Raw genomic sequence first — 17673 nt, 5'->3', positions numbered from 1 at the left:
ACATAGCCCACCTATAATTTAGCCCAAACAACTACCTCTTTCCCTACTGTATTTATTTATTTTATTGATTTATTTAGCTCCTTTGCACCCCATTATTTTTTATTTCTACTTTGCACATTCTTCCACTGCAAATCTACCATTCCAGTGTTTTACTTGCTATATTGTATTTACTTTGCCACCATGGCCTTTTTTTGCCTTTACCTCCCTTATCTCACCTCATTTGCTCACATCGTATATAGACTTGTTTATACTGTATTATTGACTGTATGTTTGTTTTACTCCATGTGTAACTCTGTGTCATGGTATGTGTCGAACTGCTTTGCTTTATCTTGGCCAGGTCGCAATTGTAAATGAGAACTTGCCTCCCTGGTTAAATAAAGGTGAAATAAATAAATACAAAATCCTCACCTATTACCCTACAGTACTTCCCAATAGGAGCTGCCACCCACCCACCTCTTCCCCCACACTAGTTTCTTCCCATAGCGCTTTCTCGCGGCCCGGTCAGGTGACAGGCTTTGGAGCAGCTGGCCAGCCTCGTCGCTCTCCATCATCCTATGCTCGTAACAAGCACCGTCGCCAAGCGGGAGTGCACGGGAACGGGATAGAGGCTCATACTAACGGATTGATCTGAATATTTTCAAGATATTGGACGGAACTGATTTAGGGTCAACGGCATGGTCGAGCGAACAGCATTTCTGTTGTTATGGGTGGCAACCTTGACGCTGACATCGGAGGTAAGTAAAAGGGAGAAAACTGGTGCCTTCTGGATGATGCACGAGCTTTCATAAGGTATTTCCCCTCATTGTAAGCAGCGGAGGATACGGGTGAGGCTAAAATCAGGAGTGAAAATAACGGAATTCAGACCAAGGGTGAATCAAGATTGCATTTGTTTGGATACATACAGAAATGTTAGAAATTACGTTGATAGCCTACAATGTTTTTAAGACACCATACGTGTCAACGCCATAGATGTTATTGCGATTAGGCTACCTTCCTTTTTCAATTTCGTAGTGGCGAGAAGAAGCTTTTAAAAAAAAATCTCTATCAGCCTAATTGTGGAGTAGAATATCATAATGCGTAAACCAAAAGACCTGACTAAGCCTATTACTTTTTAGGCCTACCCTTATAGTTGTCAACGACACTGGATTGACAGTTTGGCACTGTAGATTAAAGGGGCTCAGAATTACACAAGCATGTTTGTTCAGTTTTTCTTCTTATAGACCACAAACAAACCAGATAATTAGGTTTACCCCCCCCCTTCAGATCATTGTCTAGTTGAACACACAAAAAAACCATAGGGTTTCACAGAAGTGTCCCTTCTTTTTTTTTTTTTACCTCATCTGCACATCATTATCTGTCTTCTTTGACCTTTTCCTTGCACTCCATTATGTACAGTTAAACTAAACTCATTACCATTTGAATAAAGCAATATTTTAAATCCCAGCAACCTTTAAAATAAAGTTCAAGAGCAAACGGTTTTCAATAGTTTGTAATGATTAAAAAAATAAAATAATTCATTGGACTTTAAGAAATGACAATCATTTAACACAATGGCATTTTCTCAAAAATGTTTATTGACACAGAGGTTTCAAATGAATCCCACCCCATTTAAATTTGAGCATAGCTCATGAGCCCACCTCTGATACTGTTCACGCCGTATCCAGACCCCACCGGTAACAGAGAAGAGCTCGTTACAAAACAAGCCTTCGGCATCCCCTTCTTTTAGAGTGTTTGTTGTGGTTTTGGAACCTGGAACAACCTTTTTCAGTGGCGCCACAGCTTTCTTCAGTGTCACTGGTTTCTTTCTCCCTTTGCTTTCTTCCTTCTCTCTTAGTTTTTATTGCCTTGTCCTCCTGGAAACTTGTGAAGTGAGGCTGTCAGGACTGTAGCTGACTCAGCCTTTCTTTTCCCAGACCTTGCCTCCTGTATCCTTGGCATGGATATTCCAATATGACCTCTGCTGCTGTTTGTTGTACAACTGGTACTTTTAATAAAAACAAACAAACAAATTAACAACAAGAACTCATGAGTATTGGTTCAAAAAACAATTACTTCTAATCACTCTATATGCTACTATATATTTCCTTAAATCAGTGCTGATGTCTTTTCTTACCAACATTCGGAGCAAGGTCACTGGAGACATGTGGGTGCTGGGGGTGGAGGATGTGGCGGCATTTGATGTTGTGGCAAGGTTAGAGGTCATAATTGGGGTGAAGCCAACAGCTTGAGCCAGACTGGTTGCTTGTGGGATATGGATGGAGAATTCTGGGTGTTGCTTAATAAAACCGTAAAAATAGCCTATGCCTGCCAACCCCGTTTCTTTATTGAATGTGTTTTGCATTACCATGCTGGCCTTCTAGGCAGAGCTGCAAAGAAAAAGCCATATCAGACTGGCCAATAAAAAGAAAAGATTAAGATGGGCAAAAGAACACAGACACTGGACAGAGGAACTCTGCCTAGAAGGCCAGCATCCTGGAGTCGCCTCTTCACTGTTGACGTTGAGACGGGTGTTTTTGCGGATACTATTTAATGAAGCTGCCAGTTGAGGACTTGTGAGGCCTTGAGGACTCTGTTTCTCAAACTAGACACTCTAATGTATTTGTCCTCTTGCTCACTTGTGCACCGGGGCCTCCCACTCCTCTTTCTATTCTGGTTAGAGCCAGTTTGCGCTGTTCTGTGAAGGGAGTAGTACACAGCGTTGTACGAGATCTTCAGTTTCTTGGCAATTTCTCGCATGGAATAGCCTTCATTTCTCAGAACAAGAATAGACTGACGAGTTTCAGAGGAAAGGTCTTTGTTTCTCACCATTTTGAGCCTGTAATCGAACCCATAAATGCTGATGCTTCAGATACTCAACTAGTCTAAAAAAGGCCAGTTTTATTGCTTCTTTAATGAGAACAACAGTTTTCAGATGTGCTAACATAATTGCAAAAGGGTTTTCTAATGATCAAATAGCCTTTTTAAAATGATAAACTTGGATTAGCTAACACAACATGCCATTGGAACACAGGAGTGATGGTTGCTGATAATGGGCCTCTGTACGCCTATGTAGATATTCCATAAAACATCTGCCGTTTCCAGCTTGAATAGTAATTTACAACATTAACAATGTCTACACTGTATTTCTGATCAATTTGATATTATTTTTATGGACAAACAAAATGTGCTTTTCTTTCGAAAACAAGGACATTTCTAAATGACCCCAAACTTTTGAACGGTAGTGTATGTATGTATGTATGTATGTATGTATGCATGTATGCATGTATGCATGTATGCATGTATGTATGTATGTATGTATGTATGTATGTATGTATGTATGTATGTATGTATGTATGTATGTATGTATGTATGTATGTATATCTTAGGAACGGTGGAGAACTGACCCCTAATCTAACCCCCTATTCTGACCCTAACCCTGCAAACTGAAGGTCAGCTAGCTATGCTAGCAGACATGATCTTATGCTAACTAACTGGCTAACATTTAGTTCAACTCAGACTTTCTGCTATTGAAGTCGCTAGTTACCTAACTGGGCTAGCAAATTACAGATAAAAACAAATAATCAACCCTCAGGGGCCTCTCGCCCAGTTGGAAGGAGGGGGCATTTTCCCCCAACATACTAACCTAACATATTACTACTTTACTCAAAAACAAGTGGATGATTTATCTTAAGGCTTCCTTATGTGTGTATATATACAGTACCAGTCAAAAGTTTAGACACACCTACTCATTCAAGGGTTTCTTTATTTTTACTATTTTCTATAGTAAAAATAAACTATGAAGTAGCACATATGGAATCATGTAGTATCCAAAAAAGTGTTAAACAAATCAAAATATATTTTATATTTGAGATTCTGGAAAGTAGCCACCCTTTGTCTTGATGACAGTTTTGCACGCTCTTGGCATTCTCTCAAACAGCTTCATGAGGTAGTCACCTGGAATGCATTTCAATTAACAGGTGTGCCTTGTTAAGTTAATTTGTGGAATTTATTTCCTTAATGCGTTTGAGTAAAAACCTTGGAATGAGTAGGTCTGTCCAAACGTTTGACTGGTTCTGTATATTTTTTAATGCTCATGTTGTCCCTCAGTGTCTCATGCAATGAATGACACATTTTCCAAAGCAATACTAAATAGAATGTTTGAAAGAGAGTAAAAAGGAACCAATAAAATAAGTAAATAAATAAAAATGTAAATATTAGTTATGCCTTGGAGAGCTTTGGTGTCATTTAACAACAAGGAACCGATTTTAATAAATTCCCTCAACTCGCTGTAGCAGCGTGGAGAGGACCAGAGAAAGGCAGGGGAAGGGCCACAAGTGACAGATGCAGCAGCAGGCAGAGCCGCAGAGAGGGTACAGACTGCAGAGCAGCGCAACAAGGCTCAGCCGAGCGGGCACAAACTGGAAAGTCGCTAAATCATCCAAAAGTTGGCGGCAGCTTTAAAAAGTAGCTTCATTTGTCACAATCCTAAAATCGCTGGAGGTGTCTGAAATCTTGCTTAATCTAGCATCAAAGTTGCTATATTGACAACACTGGCACAAACTGTTTCAGATTGAGAAGCCTGTGGATGCCTTTATTGACCTTACGTTAACATGATATAATGTTGCATGTCACATAGTGGCCAGCGGAGGCTGGTGGGTTGGTTATGTGGTGAGGAGAACAGAAAAGGACGAAGCTCGACACAAGCAAGATGGTGTCAGTGCTGCAGTGTTAAGATACTTGGACAGCAAATTGAGCAGTGTTACCCAAGGGGCAAGGGTTCCGGTCTGGAAGCATGCTTTTGACTGCACCGACAGTATTGCTTTGGTACTGCAGTTTAACTCAATGACGGCCGACAAAAACAATTCCCATTAATGGCCCCATAGAGAAGTCAAATTATAAAACCCCTAGTAAGACACTTCAGTCATCACCTTTATGCACAAAACATCTGTTAAAATTATTGTCGGGAAGGCACGAATGTAAAATGTTAATCTTTGGCTGTGAGTTATAAAAAAATGAACATATATATTTTTTATCACTTTTTTATCACTAAAGATATTATCATTTTACGTTCGTGCTCTGCAGTCATGACCACAGCTAGCCAGGGAAGTGCTGGTTGGCTTGTTTAGCTGTCCACTTGCTCTGACCGAGTTTCCAAAGCATATTCGCTGTCCAGTTCGCACTGAGTGCTAGTGCGCAAGCAGAGTATTCCCAGTAAGAAAGATGGCAGCATCCACGTAACGGCAAATGCAAACGTGAGTAGATTATATTGAAAACAAAAGTTGGTCATCTTTGAGGCAATCTCTAGTTCTTAGTGTATATATCAGGTGGTGTTAACTAGTGTTCATATTTTTTAGTGAACAATTTAGTGTTGATTCAGCAGTTTAATTAACTCTGGTGTAAAAGAACACCAGTGTTGGTGTTAATATCTAGTCTTTAGTGTGAGAGTATTTGTTTTAATCTGCGGAGAGTAAAACATTACCATACAGCAAATTCTCCAGTGTTAAAAAAACCCTGAGTGTTACATTTAACACTGGTCCAGTGTCAATACAGGTCCATACTTTTCAGTCTTAAATGAACACACTGCTTAGTGTAAAGCCTTCTTTGCATATTTTCCAGAGTGCCTTGCCTTTCATGGGTGGTAACTCTACAATTAACTCGAAAAAGGAAAGGACACTGGCAAATTATATTGGAGGCATTGCTTAGTTGGGATGTGGCTTTCAATTAGTTATTTTGGGCCAACTGTGAATGGAAGTGTTGTACCGTGTAAGTAGTCTATGGTTATTTGAATTAAAAGTTTGAGTATGTCTATTGTCAGTGCCGAAGTCTTCATAAATGCTTATATAAGAGCATATGACAATAAAGACTTTTTAACATTATTGTAATGTCTTTAACCCAACACGGAATAACAAGAGAGTAAGACCTCTTGGTGTAATGATGAAAAATACTATGAGGTTTTATGTCGTAACACCATTGGTGAAAACTATATACACTTCCTAGTGTTAAAATAATGTTTTATTGCATAACACTGAAAGTTTTCATTCTCTAACACTGACATAGTGTAACAGCGTAGCACTAAACACAGTGTTACATTTAACACTGTCAGTGTTGATTTAACACTCAATATTTTCTGTGTGGAGGTCCATGGGGTGACGCACAATTGGCCTAGCGTCGTCCGGGTTAGGGAGGGTTTGGCCGGTAGGGATATCCTTGTCTCATCGCGCACTAGTGACTCCTGTGGCAGGCCAGGCGCAGTGCACGCTAACCAGGTCGCCAGGTGCACGGTGTTTCCTCCGACACATTGGTGCGGCTGGCTTCCGGGTTGGATGCGCGCTGTGTTAAGAAGCAGTGTGGCTTGGTTGGGTTGTGTTTCGGAGGACGCATGGCTTTCGACCTTCGTCTCTCCCGAGCCCGTATGGGAGTTGTAGAAATGAGACAAGATAGTAACTACTAACAATTGGATACCACAAAATTGGAGAGAAAAAAAGAGGTAAAATAAAAAAATTCATAGACTTAATTATAACATAATAACACAGAAATACGAGCCACAGGTCATTAATATGGTCGTATCCGGAAACTATCATCTCGAAAACGAGACGTTTATTCTTTCAGTGAAATACGGAACTGTTCCGTATTTTATCTAACTGGTGACATCCAGTCTAAATATTCCTTTTACATTGTAGAACCTTCAATGTTATGTCATAATTACGTAAAATTCTGGCAACGAGCCAGGCAGCCCAAGCTGTTGCATATACCCTGACTCTGCGTGCAATGAACGCAAGAGAAGTGACACAATTTACCTAGTGTAATTGTTTTCTTTAGGTGAAGTAGAGGCGGACCAAAATGCAGCGTGGTTGTTATTCATTGTACTTTAATAAAGAAGCTGTACACGAATAAACTAACAAAACAACAAACGTGCGAAAACCTAAAACAGTCCTATCTGGTGCAAAACACAGAGACAGGAACAATCACCCACAAACACACAGTGAAACCCAGGCTACCTAAATATGGTTCCCAATCAGAGACAATGACTAACACCTGCCTCTGATTGAGAACCATATCAGGCCAGACATAGAAATAGACAAACAAGACATCCAACATAGAATGCCCACTCAGATCACACCCTGACCAACCAAAACATAGAAACATACAAAGCAAACTATGGTCAGGGTGTGACACCTAGTTTAATATTGCCTGCTAACCTGGATTTTTTAAAGCTAAATATGCAGGTTAAAAAATATATACATCTGTGTATTGATTTTAAGAAAGGCATTGATGTTTATGGTTAGGTACAGTCGTGCAACGATTATGCTTTTTTTCGCAAATGCGCTTTTGTTAAATCATCCCCCGTTTGGCGAAGATGGCTGTCTTTGTTAGGAGAAATAGTCTTCACACAGTTCGCAACGAGCCAGGTGGCCCAAACTGCTGCATATACCCTGACTCTGTTGCAAGAAAAGTGACACCATTTCCCTAGTTAAAAGAAATTCATGTTAGCAGGCAATATTAACTAAATATGCAGGTTTAAACATTTATACTTGTGTATTGATTTTAAGAAAGGCATTGATGTTTATGTTTAGGTACACGTTGGAGCAACGACAGTCCTTTTTCACGAATGCGCACCGCATCGATTATATGCAACGCAGGACACGCTAGATAAACTAGTAATATCATCAACCATGTGTAGTTAACTAGTGATTATGATCGATTGATTGATTCTTTTTTATAAGATAAGTTTAATGCTAGCTAGCAACTTACCTTGGCTTCTTACATCATTTGCGTAACAGGCAGGATCCTCTTGGAGTGTAATGTAAAGCAGGTGGTTAGAGCGTTGGACTAGTTAACTGTAAGGTTGCAAGATTGAATCCCTGAGCTGACAAGGTAAAAATCTGTCGTTTTGTCCCTGTACAAGGCAGTTTACCCACCGTTCCTAGGCCGTCATTGAAAATAAGAATGTGTTCTTAACTGACTTGCCTAGTTAAATAAGGTTGTGAAAAAAAGAAAAAAAAATATTGGCCAAATCGGTGTCCCTAAATACCAATTTCCGATTATTATGAAATCTTGAAATTGGCCCGAATGAATCGGCCATTCCGATTAATCGGTCGACCTCTAGTCACATGTTGCTTCACATGTTATCAAATTAAATCACATGAGATCAAATGTGTTCACGTGAAATTCATGTTTTTTTCCATAAGGGTTCTCTCACACCTCGGGTCAACTTGTCTCCAGAGTGACAGGTCAACTTCTGGCGGTGGTGTGTAGGGTGGTGTGGTGTGTAGGGTTGGCTTCAGGGTGAAAAGTGCTGGTGGGAGGCTGGGAGGGAGTATGATATTGAACACTGACACAGAATAGTAACATGCTTCATTGCTGCAAGTGACCTGGGGAACACACTGGATGTCTCAGCTGCTGGGATTACGGCAGAGAAGAGGAGGTCAAAGAGAAGTGGTTCTTACTCTCTGCTATAGTGCAGCCTCTCCTGGGGATGTCACCTTCCCTGAGACGATGGGACCTGAAGTCAACTGTCATCTAGCTAGCTAGTAAATGTTAGTTGGTACCAGAGTGCAGAGTGCCAGTCAGCCAGTGGCAGGTATCATATAACATCTAGGCAGGGTTGGAACAAGGCAAGCTACATAAACACAAGCATCCTCTTTCCTAAGCATAACAGACACTCCCAAGGTCCTAACATTGTGGAATGTGGTTTCTCTTACTCCTGTTGCAACTGACCCCCTCAATAACAAGGACTTTTCTTTGGATTGGTTTACTACCTGGCTGTCACATAGCCTACCATATAAATGTTGAGTGACTAAAAGCAGGCTAGTCTGTTACGTACCATGGCCAAAAGTGCAGTTGCAGTACTATCTTTGTCCCAGCTACACTACTGTTACATGGCTTTCTCCTCTGCCCTCATTCTTAAATTCCTACACAGAGCGTTGACCAGCACTGTAACCTAGTCCAATGTGCTGACTCATGCCTGACAAATCTATACTGAACAAAAATATAAACGCAACATGCAATAATTTAAACGCAACATGCAATAATTTCATATGTTACTGTTCATATGAGGGAATCAGTCAATTGAAATAAATACGTTAGGCCCTAATATATGGATTTCTCATGACTGAGAATACAGATATGCATCTGTTGGTCACAGATACCGTTAAAAGAAAATGGGCCTCACAATGGGCCTCAGGAACTAGTCACTGTATTTCTGTGCATTCAAATTGCAATTGTGTTTGTTGTCCATAGTTTATGCCTGCCCATACCATAGTCCCACCGGCCACCATATGATGGGGCACTCTGTTCACAACGTTGACATCAGCAAACCGCTCACCCACACGAGGCCATACACATGGTCTGTGGTTGTGAGGCCGGTTGGACTTACTGCCAAATTGTCTAAAACAACATTGGAGGCAGCTTATGGTTGAGAAATTAATATTCAATTATCTGGCAACAGCTCTGGTGGACATTCCTGCGTCAGCATGCCAATTGTATGCTCCCTCAAAACTTGACAAAACAGGCCTTTTATTGTCCTCGGCACAAGGTGCACCTGTGTAATGATCATGCTGTTTAATCAGCTTATTGATATGCCTCACCTTTCAGGTGGATGGATTATCTTGGCAAAGTAGAACATTTGATAGAAATACAGATTTTGTGCATATGGAACATTTATGGGATCTTTTATTTCAGCTCATGAAACATGGGACCAACATTTTACATGTTGGGTTTATATTTTGGTTCAGTGTAGATAGTGTGTCTTAACTCTTGATGAAATGAAGTGAATTAAGATTCTAGGACCACCTGCAACCCTGCTGATGCTATGTATTTCTGTTGCCATGCCAACAGCATTGCTGTTGAGAGTGAGACACCATCTTGGAAATGCTACCTTCTCCCCATCGCATCAGTTGTTTCTGGCATCCCACCACCTCCTCATAATATCAACTTCCATTCAGGCTCATTGGAAGATGATAGCTATGATTTATGATTGTGTTCCTCGTGTCAGCCATGTTCTGTCAGGGTCCCTTAAAATTAAACGCACACACTCATGGACACACCCACGCAAGACATTTAAAAAAAGAGGAAAAGACACAATTAACCGGCAGTGTCAAAGAGCTTCCCTGCAGGTAATCATGCAACGAGCACCTAGTGAGAGAAAAGCACACTCCCTGAATTACACAGGGTGTTAGCTCATAAATAAAGGAAAAAAAATACAAATACACCAACAGCAGCATCTACTGAGAACTGTTTGTTAACTGCTGCATAAAAGGACAACGTGTGCTTCTATAACACATGTATTGCATACAAAATGGCAACCTTGAATATGGGGAGAAAAGCTGTAGCAGATTTTCTCAAGTTTATGTGGTTAATATTAATCATAATCTGCTACACTACAGGCTGCTGAAATAACTACGGCCTAGTTTTTTCAAAGGCAAACACAGCACCATCTTTGCTTTGGTAATTTACCAGCAGAATGGCAGCAGGATCCTGTTTGGTAGTTTGCAGCATCTGTATATTCGGATGTGCGCAAGACGAAAAGGAGAGCTAGACAGCCAGCTACAATGAAACTTCCTCCGATTGCATCACGGAATGAAAAACGATCCCGGAATGCTTTGGGTTTAGCTTAGTTAGAAGGGGGAGGTAAAAAGGTACAAACTAAACACTAAGTGATAGACAAAGTGGATCTATTTTTATACAGTTCTCTGTTTCCACCTCCCTCTCTGACACACACACATTTTCTAGCGCTATCTGTCTGTGTCTGACGTTCCCTCTTGCACACATTCTATATTTCTTTATTTCTCTCTCTCTCTCTTTCTCACCTAATGCTTCTGAGCTCGTCCTTTCCTATATGAACAACACTTCCAATTCACTCAGGACACCAACACAAGAGCTCATACAAGCACAGTCACATACACACACACACACTGTAGGCACAGTTCTCAGTGCTGTTGCCTGTTTGCCTGTCAGTGTGTGTGTGTGTGTGTGTATATGAGAGTGTGTCTGTGTGAGAGAGAGAGAGAGAGAGGGTAACATTAACCCAAGTAGTGTGTGACCTCTGTCACGGTGGTGTCTGTTCTAAGAGGAAATTATGAAAGCTACAGCCAGATTGACCTGATCTCAGCTGCAACGTGGGAATGAATACATGTGTTTTGAGTCACTTTAGCTTTTGAGTGCACTTCAACTGCAACTAAAGTTTTTAAACCGTAATTACAGTAATTTCACTCTCCAACCTCCCTCTCGTCCCCGGTCATTCCTATGTCCTCCCTCTATTCCTTCATCTACCTACCTTCTCTCCCTCTCCTTACTCCCTCTGTCCCCTCTAACTTCCCTCGCTCCTCCCATCTTCCTCCCACCATCTACCATCTCTCTTGGTCTCTCTCCTCCATCCCTCCAGGTGCCATCTGATGACTCAGTGGCTCTGCTAGTGGAGCCCCAGGTAGCCATGTTCTGTGGGAAGCTCAACATGCACGTCAACGTCCAGAGTGGCAAGTGGGAGCCAGACCCCTCCGGCACCAAGAGCTGCATCGGAACCAAGGAGGGCATCCTGCAGTACTGCCAGGAGGTTGGAGGAGAGGGAGGGAGGGTGGAGGGAAGGGTGGCAGAGAGAGGAAAGGGTGAGTGGTAGTAAAAAGAGAAATAAAGAAAGGTGTAAGGAGAGTGGAAGATATAGGGGTGGAACCGGAATGAAATTAGGGCGAGAAAGATAAACAAGGGAGATCTGAGGTAAATGTTGTGAATATTACACCAATACAAAACAACTGTGTGAAGTCTTGGACATTCATAGAACCCTGCTCCTTCCGCAGGTGTACCCTGAGCTCCAGAGCACAAACGTGGTGGAGGCCAATCAGCCAGTCAGCATCCAGAACTGGTGCAAGAAGGGACGCAAGCAGTGTCGCAGTCACACACACATCGTGGTGCCCTACCGCTGCCTGGGTAAGTGGTGTATGTGTGTGTACTTGAGTGTGTGTGAGAGACTCTGTAATCTGTGTGTGTTTTGCAGTTGGGGAGTTTGTGAGTGATGCGTTGCTGGTTCCTGATAAGTGCAAGTTCCTGCACCAGGAGAGAATGGACATGTGTGAGAGGCACCTGCACTGGCACACCGTGGCTAAAGAGGTGAGGACACATGCTTTTCACTTAATTTTCACGCCATTCTGTTGTGTTCAGGTATGTTCTTCCCCAGTCTCCCCTCTCTCGCTATCTCTCTCCTATATCTATCTAGTATTATCTCCTCCTATCTCTCTCGTTCTCTATCTAGCTCTCTCTCTCTCTCAATTCAATTCAAAGAGCTTTATTGAATCAAATCAAATCAAATTTATTTATATAGCCCTTCGTACATCAGCTGATATCTCAAAGTGCTGTACAGAAACCCAGCCAAAAAACCCAAACAGCAAGCAATGCAGGTGTAGAAGCACGGTGGCTAGGAAAAACTCCCTAGAAAGGCCAAAACCTAGGAAGAAACCTAGAGAGGAACCAGGCTATGTGGGGTGGCCAGTCCTCTTCTGGCTGTGCCGGGTGGAGATTATAACAGAACATGGCCAAGATGTTCAAATGTTCATAAATGACCAGCATGGTTGAATAATAATAAGGCAGAACAGTTGAAACTGGAGTAGCAGCACGGCCAGGTGGACTGGGGACAGCAAGTAGTCATCATGTCAGGTAGTCCTGGGGCATGGTCCTAGGGCTCAGGTCCTCCGAGAGAGAGAAAGAAAGAGAGAAGGAGAGAATTAGAGAACGCACACTTAGATTCACACAGGACACCGAATAGGACAGGAGAAGTACTCCAGATATAACAAACTGACCGCAGCCCCCCGACACATAAACTACTGCAGCATAAATACTGGAGGCTGAGACAGGAGGGGTCAGGAGACACTGTTGCCCCATCCGAGGACACCCCCGGACAGGGCCAAACAGGAAGGATATAACCCCACCCACTTTGCCAAAGCACAGCCCCCACACCACTAGAGGGATATCTTCAACCACCAACTTACCATCCTGAGACAAGGCTGAGTATAAACATGTTTACATTGCCAAAGCAAGTGAAATAGATAATAAACAAAAGTGGAATAAACAACATAAAATGAACAGTAAACATTACACTCACAAAAGTTCCAAAGGAATAGAGACATTTCAAATGTCATGTTACGGCTATATACAGTGTTGTATCGATGTGCAAATAGTTGAAGTAAAGGTGAAAGGTGAAGTACAAAGCGAAAATAAATCAACATCAATATGTGTTGTATTTACAATGGTGTTTGTTCTTCACTGGTTGGCTTTTTCTTGTGGCAACAAGTCTGTGTAATCTGGGGGAAATATGTCTCTAATAGGGTCATACATTTGGTAGGAGGTTAGGAAGTGGTTTTACTCCATGTGTAACTCTGTGGTTGAATATTGCTCTGTTCAAGTAGACTGTGATTTTGCTGTGATCTGGGCTGACTGTGAATGCTCTGAGAGACTGTGTTGAGGTCAGTGATAAAGTAATCTACAGTATTACTGCCAAGGGATAACCTGTAGGTGTACCTACTGTAAGAGTCCCCTCGAAACCTACCATTGACTCTGTATAGACCAAGTGTTCGACATAGCTGCAGGAGTTGTGACCCGTTTTTGTTGGTTGTTTTGTCACATTTGTGTGTAGGGTGGCATATTTGGGAGGGAATGCTGTCAGCTCCAGGTAGGTGTCTGGTGTCTGCTCCCCTGTGTACTAAGAGTGTCAGGTTCTTGTCCTGTTCTGACATTTAGGTTGCCACAGACTAGTACATGTCCCTGGGGCTGGAAATGGTTGATCTCCCCCTCTAGGATGGAATAATGTCATCGTTGAAGTATGGGAATTCCACTGGGAGGGGTATAGGCTAGAGGTCGACCGATTAATCGGAAAGGCCGATTTAATTAGGGCCGATTTCAAGTTTTCATAACATTCGGAAATCGGTATTTTTGGACGCCGATTTTGCCGTTTTTTCCCCACAACTTTATTTAACCAGGCAAGTCAGTTAAGAACACCTTCTTATTTTCAATGACGGCCTAGGAACGGTGGGTTAACTGCCTTGTTCAGGGGCAGAACGACAGATTTTTACCTTGTCAGCTCAGGGAATCAATCTTGCAACCTTACAGTTAACTAGTCCAACGCTCTAACCACCTGCCTCACGAGGAGCCTGCCTGTTATGCGAATGCAGTAAGAAGCCAAGGTAAGTTGCTTGCTAGCATTAAACTTATCTTATAAGAAACAATCACTAGTTATAACTACACATAGTTGATGATATTACTAGTTTATCTAGCTTGTCCTGCGTTGCATATAATCGATGCTGTGCGCTTTCGCGAAAAAGGACTGTCGTTGCTCCAACGTGTACCTAACCATAAACATCAATGCCTTTCTTAAAATCAATACACAGAAGTATATATTTTTAAACCTGCATATTTAGCTAAAAGAACGTTTAGCAGGCAATATTAACCAGGTGAAATTGTGTCACTTCTCTTGCGTTCATTGCACGCAGAGTCAGGGTATATGCAACAGTTTGGGCCGCCTGGCTAATTGTGAACTAATTTGCCAGAATTTTACGTAATTATTTATTTATATTTAGATTTATGGATGCCACCCGTTAGATAAAATACGGAACCGTTCCGTATTTCACTGAAAGAATACATTTATTAAAAAATGATATTTTCCGGATTCGACCATATTAATGACCTAAGGCTCGTATTTCTGTGTTATTATGTTATAATTAAGTCCGATTTGATAGAGCAGTCTGACTGAGCGGTGGTAGGCACCAGCAGGTTCGTAAGCATTCATTCAAAGAGCACTTTCGTGCGTTTTGCCAGCAGCTCTTCGCAATGACTTCAAGCCTATCAACTCCCGAGATTAGGCTGGTGTAACCGATGTGAAATGGCTAGCTAGTTAGCGGGATGCGCGCTAATAGCGTTTCAATCGTCACTCGCTCTGAGACTTGGAGTAGTTGTTCCCCTTGCTCTGCATGGGTAACGCTGCTTCGAGGGTGGCTGTTGTCGATGTTGAGATAATTTCCTTATTAATTTCTAGCCAGATGTAAAATGTTCCCTTTTTGACTCATTTAGTAGAGTGGGTTAGGTCTGCTCTATACCAAATTAGCATTACCCCCTGAGTCTCTTCCCTTTTTCACACCTGGTAGTTTGGTGGATGGGACTACCAGCTCTCTGTAACCTAGAGGGAAACCAGTGGGTCCATCTCCTCTGTACCATGTTTCTTGTAGGATGACAATGTCTGTATTTCCAATTTTTTGAGGTATGGATTCCTGCTCTTTAGGCCAAAGGCAGATGACCTCAGACCTTGTATGTTCCAGGATGAGATATTAAAAGCTTTGTGTTCCATATTTTCTAGTTTTTTTGTGTGATTTAGGCCCGGACCATTACAGTAGGTGTGAGCAGAGCATGTTGAGCATCTGATACATACCTCTTAGGTCGCAGGATGTGGCTTGGGTGGGTTATTAGTGGGGGTTGGGCCTGTTGCTCTGCTCACAGCCTGGGAATATGTGCAGCTGTCATGTTGCGAGGCTTCTCCTGCCGTGCTCTCACTTTGATTCTGTGGAAGTCCTTTTGGAAATGTATGAAGTTGCCCTGCACCACCACTGTTCCATTGTTGTACAGGTTGACAGAGGGTGTCTCAGTCTCAGGGTCCTTGTTTTCCACTATTCTGATTTTCCTACCTCCACCAATACCCTCTTAAAAGAGGGGTAGTGTGCTGTTATCACTGTGTGCCATGCCCAGGGATGGTCTGTGTTTGAGATTAGGTTGCTTACGTTTCCATTTTTGTAGCAGTCAGCAAAAAGTGTCTCTGGATTGTCCATGAGGAGCTTCTCTTTGTACTCTTTCCGTGCCTTGTCATTTTAATATCTTTCTTTATCTCTGTATCTCTCTCTAGTGTTTTCTCCTCCTCTGCTCTCTCCATCTATCTAGTATTCTCTCCTCCTCTCACTCTCTCTCTCGTATTCTCTACTCCTCTCCGCTTTCTATCTATCTTGTCACGGTCGTCCTCCTCTTCATCTGAAGAGGAGAGGCGAGAAGGATCGGAGGACCAAAATGCGGCGTGATATGTGCTCATCATGAATTTTAATAAAGAAAACACTGAACACTGAAACCCTATACAAAAACAGTAAACAAAATAACAACCGTGAAGCTAATGCGAGCTGCGCTGAAACAAGCCATCAACATAGACAATCACCCACCAACAAACAGTGCAACCCAGGCTACCTAAGTATGATTCTCAGTCAGAGACAACTAATGACACCTGCCTCTGATTGAGAACCATACTAGGCCGAAACATAGAAATCCCCAAATCATAGAAAATCAAACATAGACTGCCCACCCAACTCACGCCCTTGACCATACTAACTAAATACAAAACAAAGGAAATAAAGGTCAGAACGTGACATATCTAGTGTTCTTTCTCCTCTCTTTCCTTTCTCTCTAGTATTCTGGGAGAGTGTGTGCTGTGGTGTGGTGACTCAGCAATTTTTTTGTCTCCATCCATCCATTCCTGCATTCCTCCCTCCAATTATTTCACAGAAATAATCAACCAGAGTTATAATTGTAAGAAGGTTATTTTTTGCTTCATATGATTGATTTTTCCTGACAATGTGACCTGACCAGGAAACCGTCTAGAGATATGTAATTGCGTGTAAAGACCTGTGTCTCAAAAAGAGATTCTTTCAAATTGCTATTATTATCAGTCCTGTAGAGACCGCACCATGAATCTCCATGACTACGGCATGCTGTTGCCATGTGGCATCGACCGTTTCCGAGGGGTGGAGTTTGTGTGTTGCCCGGCAGACACGCATCGCGAGTCAGAGAGCGTCGAGCTGACTGAGTCTGACGTGTGGTGGGGCGGAGCCGAGACTGAATACACCGATAATGGGTATGCGCACATACACACACACACACACACAAACACACAGGTGCATACAGTCAGACACAAAAACACAGACAATTAAGCACACATATATAATCTTAAATTCTTACTCAAGTTCATAAACCAGTGGTTAAACACTTTTGACAGATAACCTTCACTACCAGACTACACACTCACAAACACCCACCCTCCCTACAGCATGCTTCACCAGGCGGATCAGGGGGCTGCCACCACTGAGGATGATGAGGATGCCTTCGATAGGGAAGAGGACGGTGATGAGGATGAAGATGATGTGACTGACAAACGGGACAGTGGTGAACGCACCTCCAACATCGCCATGACAACTACCACCACGACCACCACCGAGTCGGTTGAGGAAGTTGTCAGAGGTAAGAACATGCCATGGATGGAAAGAGAGAAATACTTGTTGGTTGATTTGTGGAGATGGATAAGATGGAGTGTGTATGTTTGAACATGTTATGTGTAAACACACACCCAAGCAGTGTGTGTGTGTTTAAGAGTGTGTGTGTAGGCCTCCTGGGTGGCGCAGTGGTTAAGGGCGCTGTACTGCAGCGCCAGAGTGTGTGTGTCTCTGAGGTATGTAGGACACGTGCTGAGTCGGCCCTCTGTGCCCCTTACCTTGGGCCTTGTTTCTGTTCGAGATTAAGCAATGAAGGACAATGGAAGGTCAATAAAAAAACACTGCATTCAGACCTTTTATTGGTCTTTCATTGGTCTGACTCGGGGGCCTGAGTCCGGGGCCTGAGTGCGGGGCCTGAGTCCATCTCAGCTATTGAATACTGTGGGAAGTGCAGAGGGTTCCTATCAATATA

At 42.4% G+C, this 17673-nt stretch overlaps 1 protein-coding gene across 2 annotated transcripts in view; it reads left to right on the top strand.

The window, feature by feature from the left end:
* Window positions 1-510: 510 nt before the first annotated feature.
* Window positions 511-17673, top strand: part of LOC112225405 (amyloid-beta A4 protein-like) — a 29794-nt gene continuing 12631 nt past the window's right edge. For both annotated transcript variants that reach the window (XM_042306341.1, XM_042306340.1), the window contains exons 1-6: window positions 511-734; window positions 11363-11530; window positions 11772-11901; window positions 11969-12081; window positions 16662-16846; window positions 17039-17229. In XM_042306341.1, coding sequence (XP_042162275.1) covers window positions 675-734; window positions 11363-11530; window positions 11772-11901; window positions 11969-12081; window positions 16662-16846; window positions 17039-17229 — 847 coding nt within the window. In that variant the 5' untranslated portion in view covers window positions 511-674. The remainder of the gene's footprint in view (window positions 735-11362; window positions 11531-11771; window positions 11902-11968; window positions 12082-16661; window positions 16847-17038; window positions 17230-17673) is intronic.

The sequence above is a fragment of the Oncorhynchus tshawytscha genome, linkage group LG26 (genome assembly GCF_018296145.1).
Source record: "Oncorhynchus tshawytscha isolate Ot180627B linkage group LG26, Otsh_v2.0, whole genome shotgun sequence".
In the NCBI taxonomy this organism is placed as follows: domain Eukaryota; kingdom Metazoa; phylum Chordata; class Actinopteri; order Salmoniformes; family Salmonidae; genus Oncorhynchus; species Oncorhynchus tshawytscha.
The sequence above is the reverse complement of the archived record's forward strand: the minus strand, read 5'-3'. Positions and strand labels throughout refer to the sequence as shown.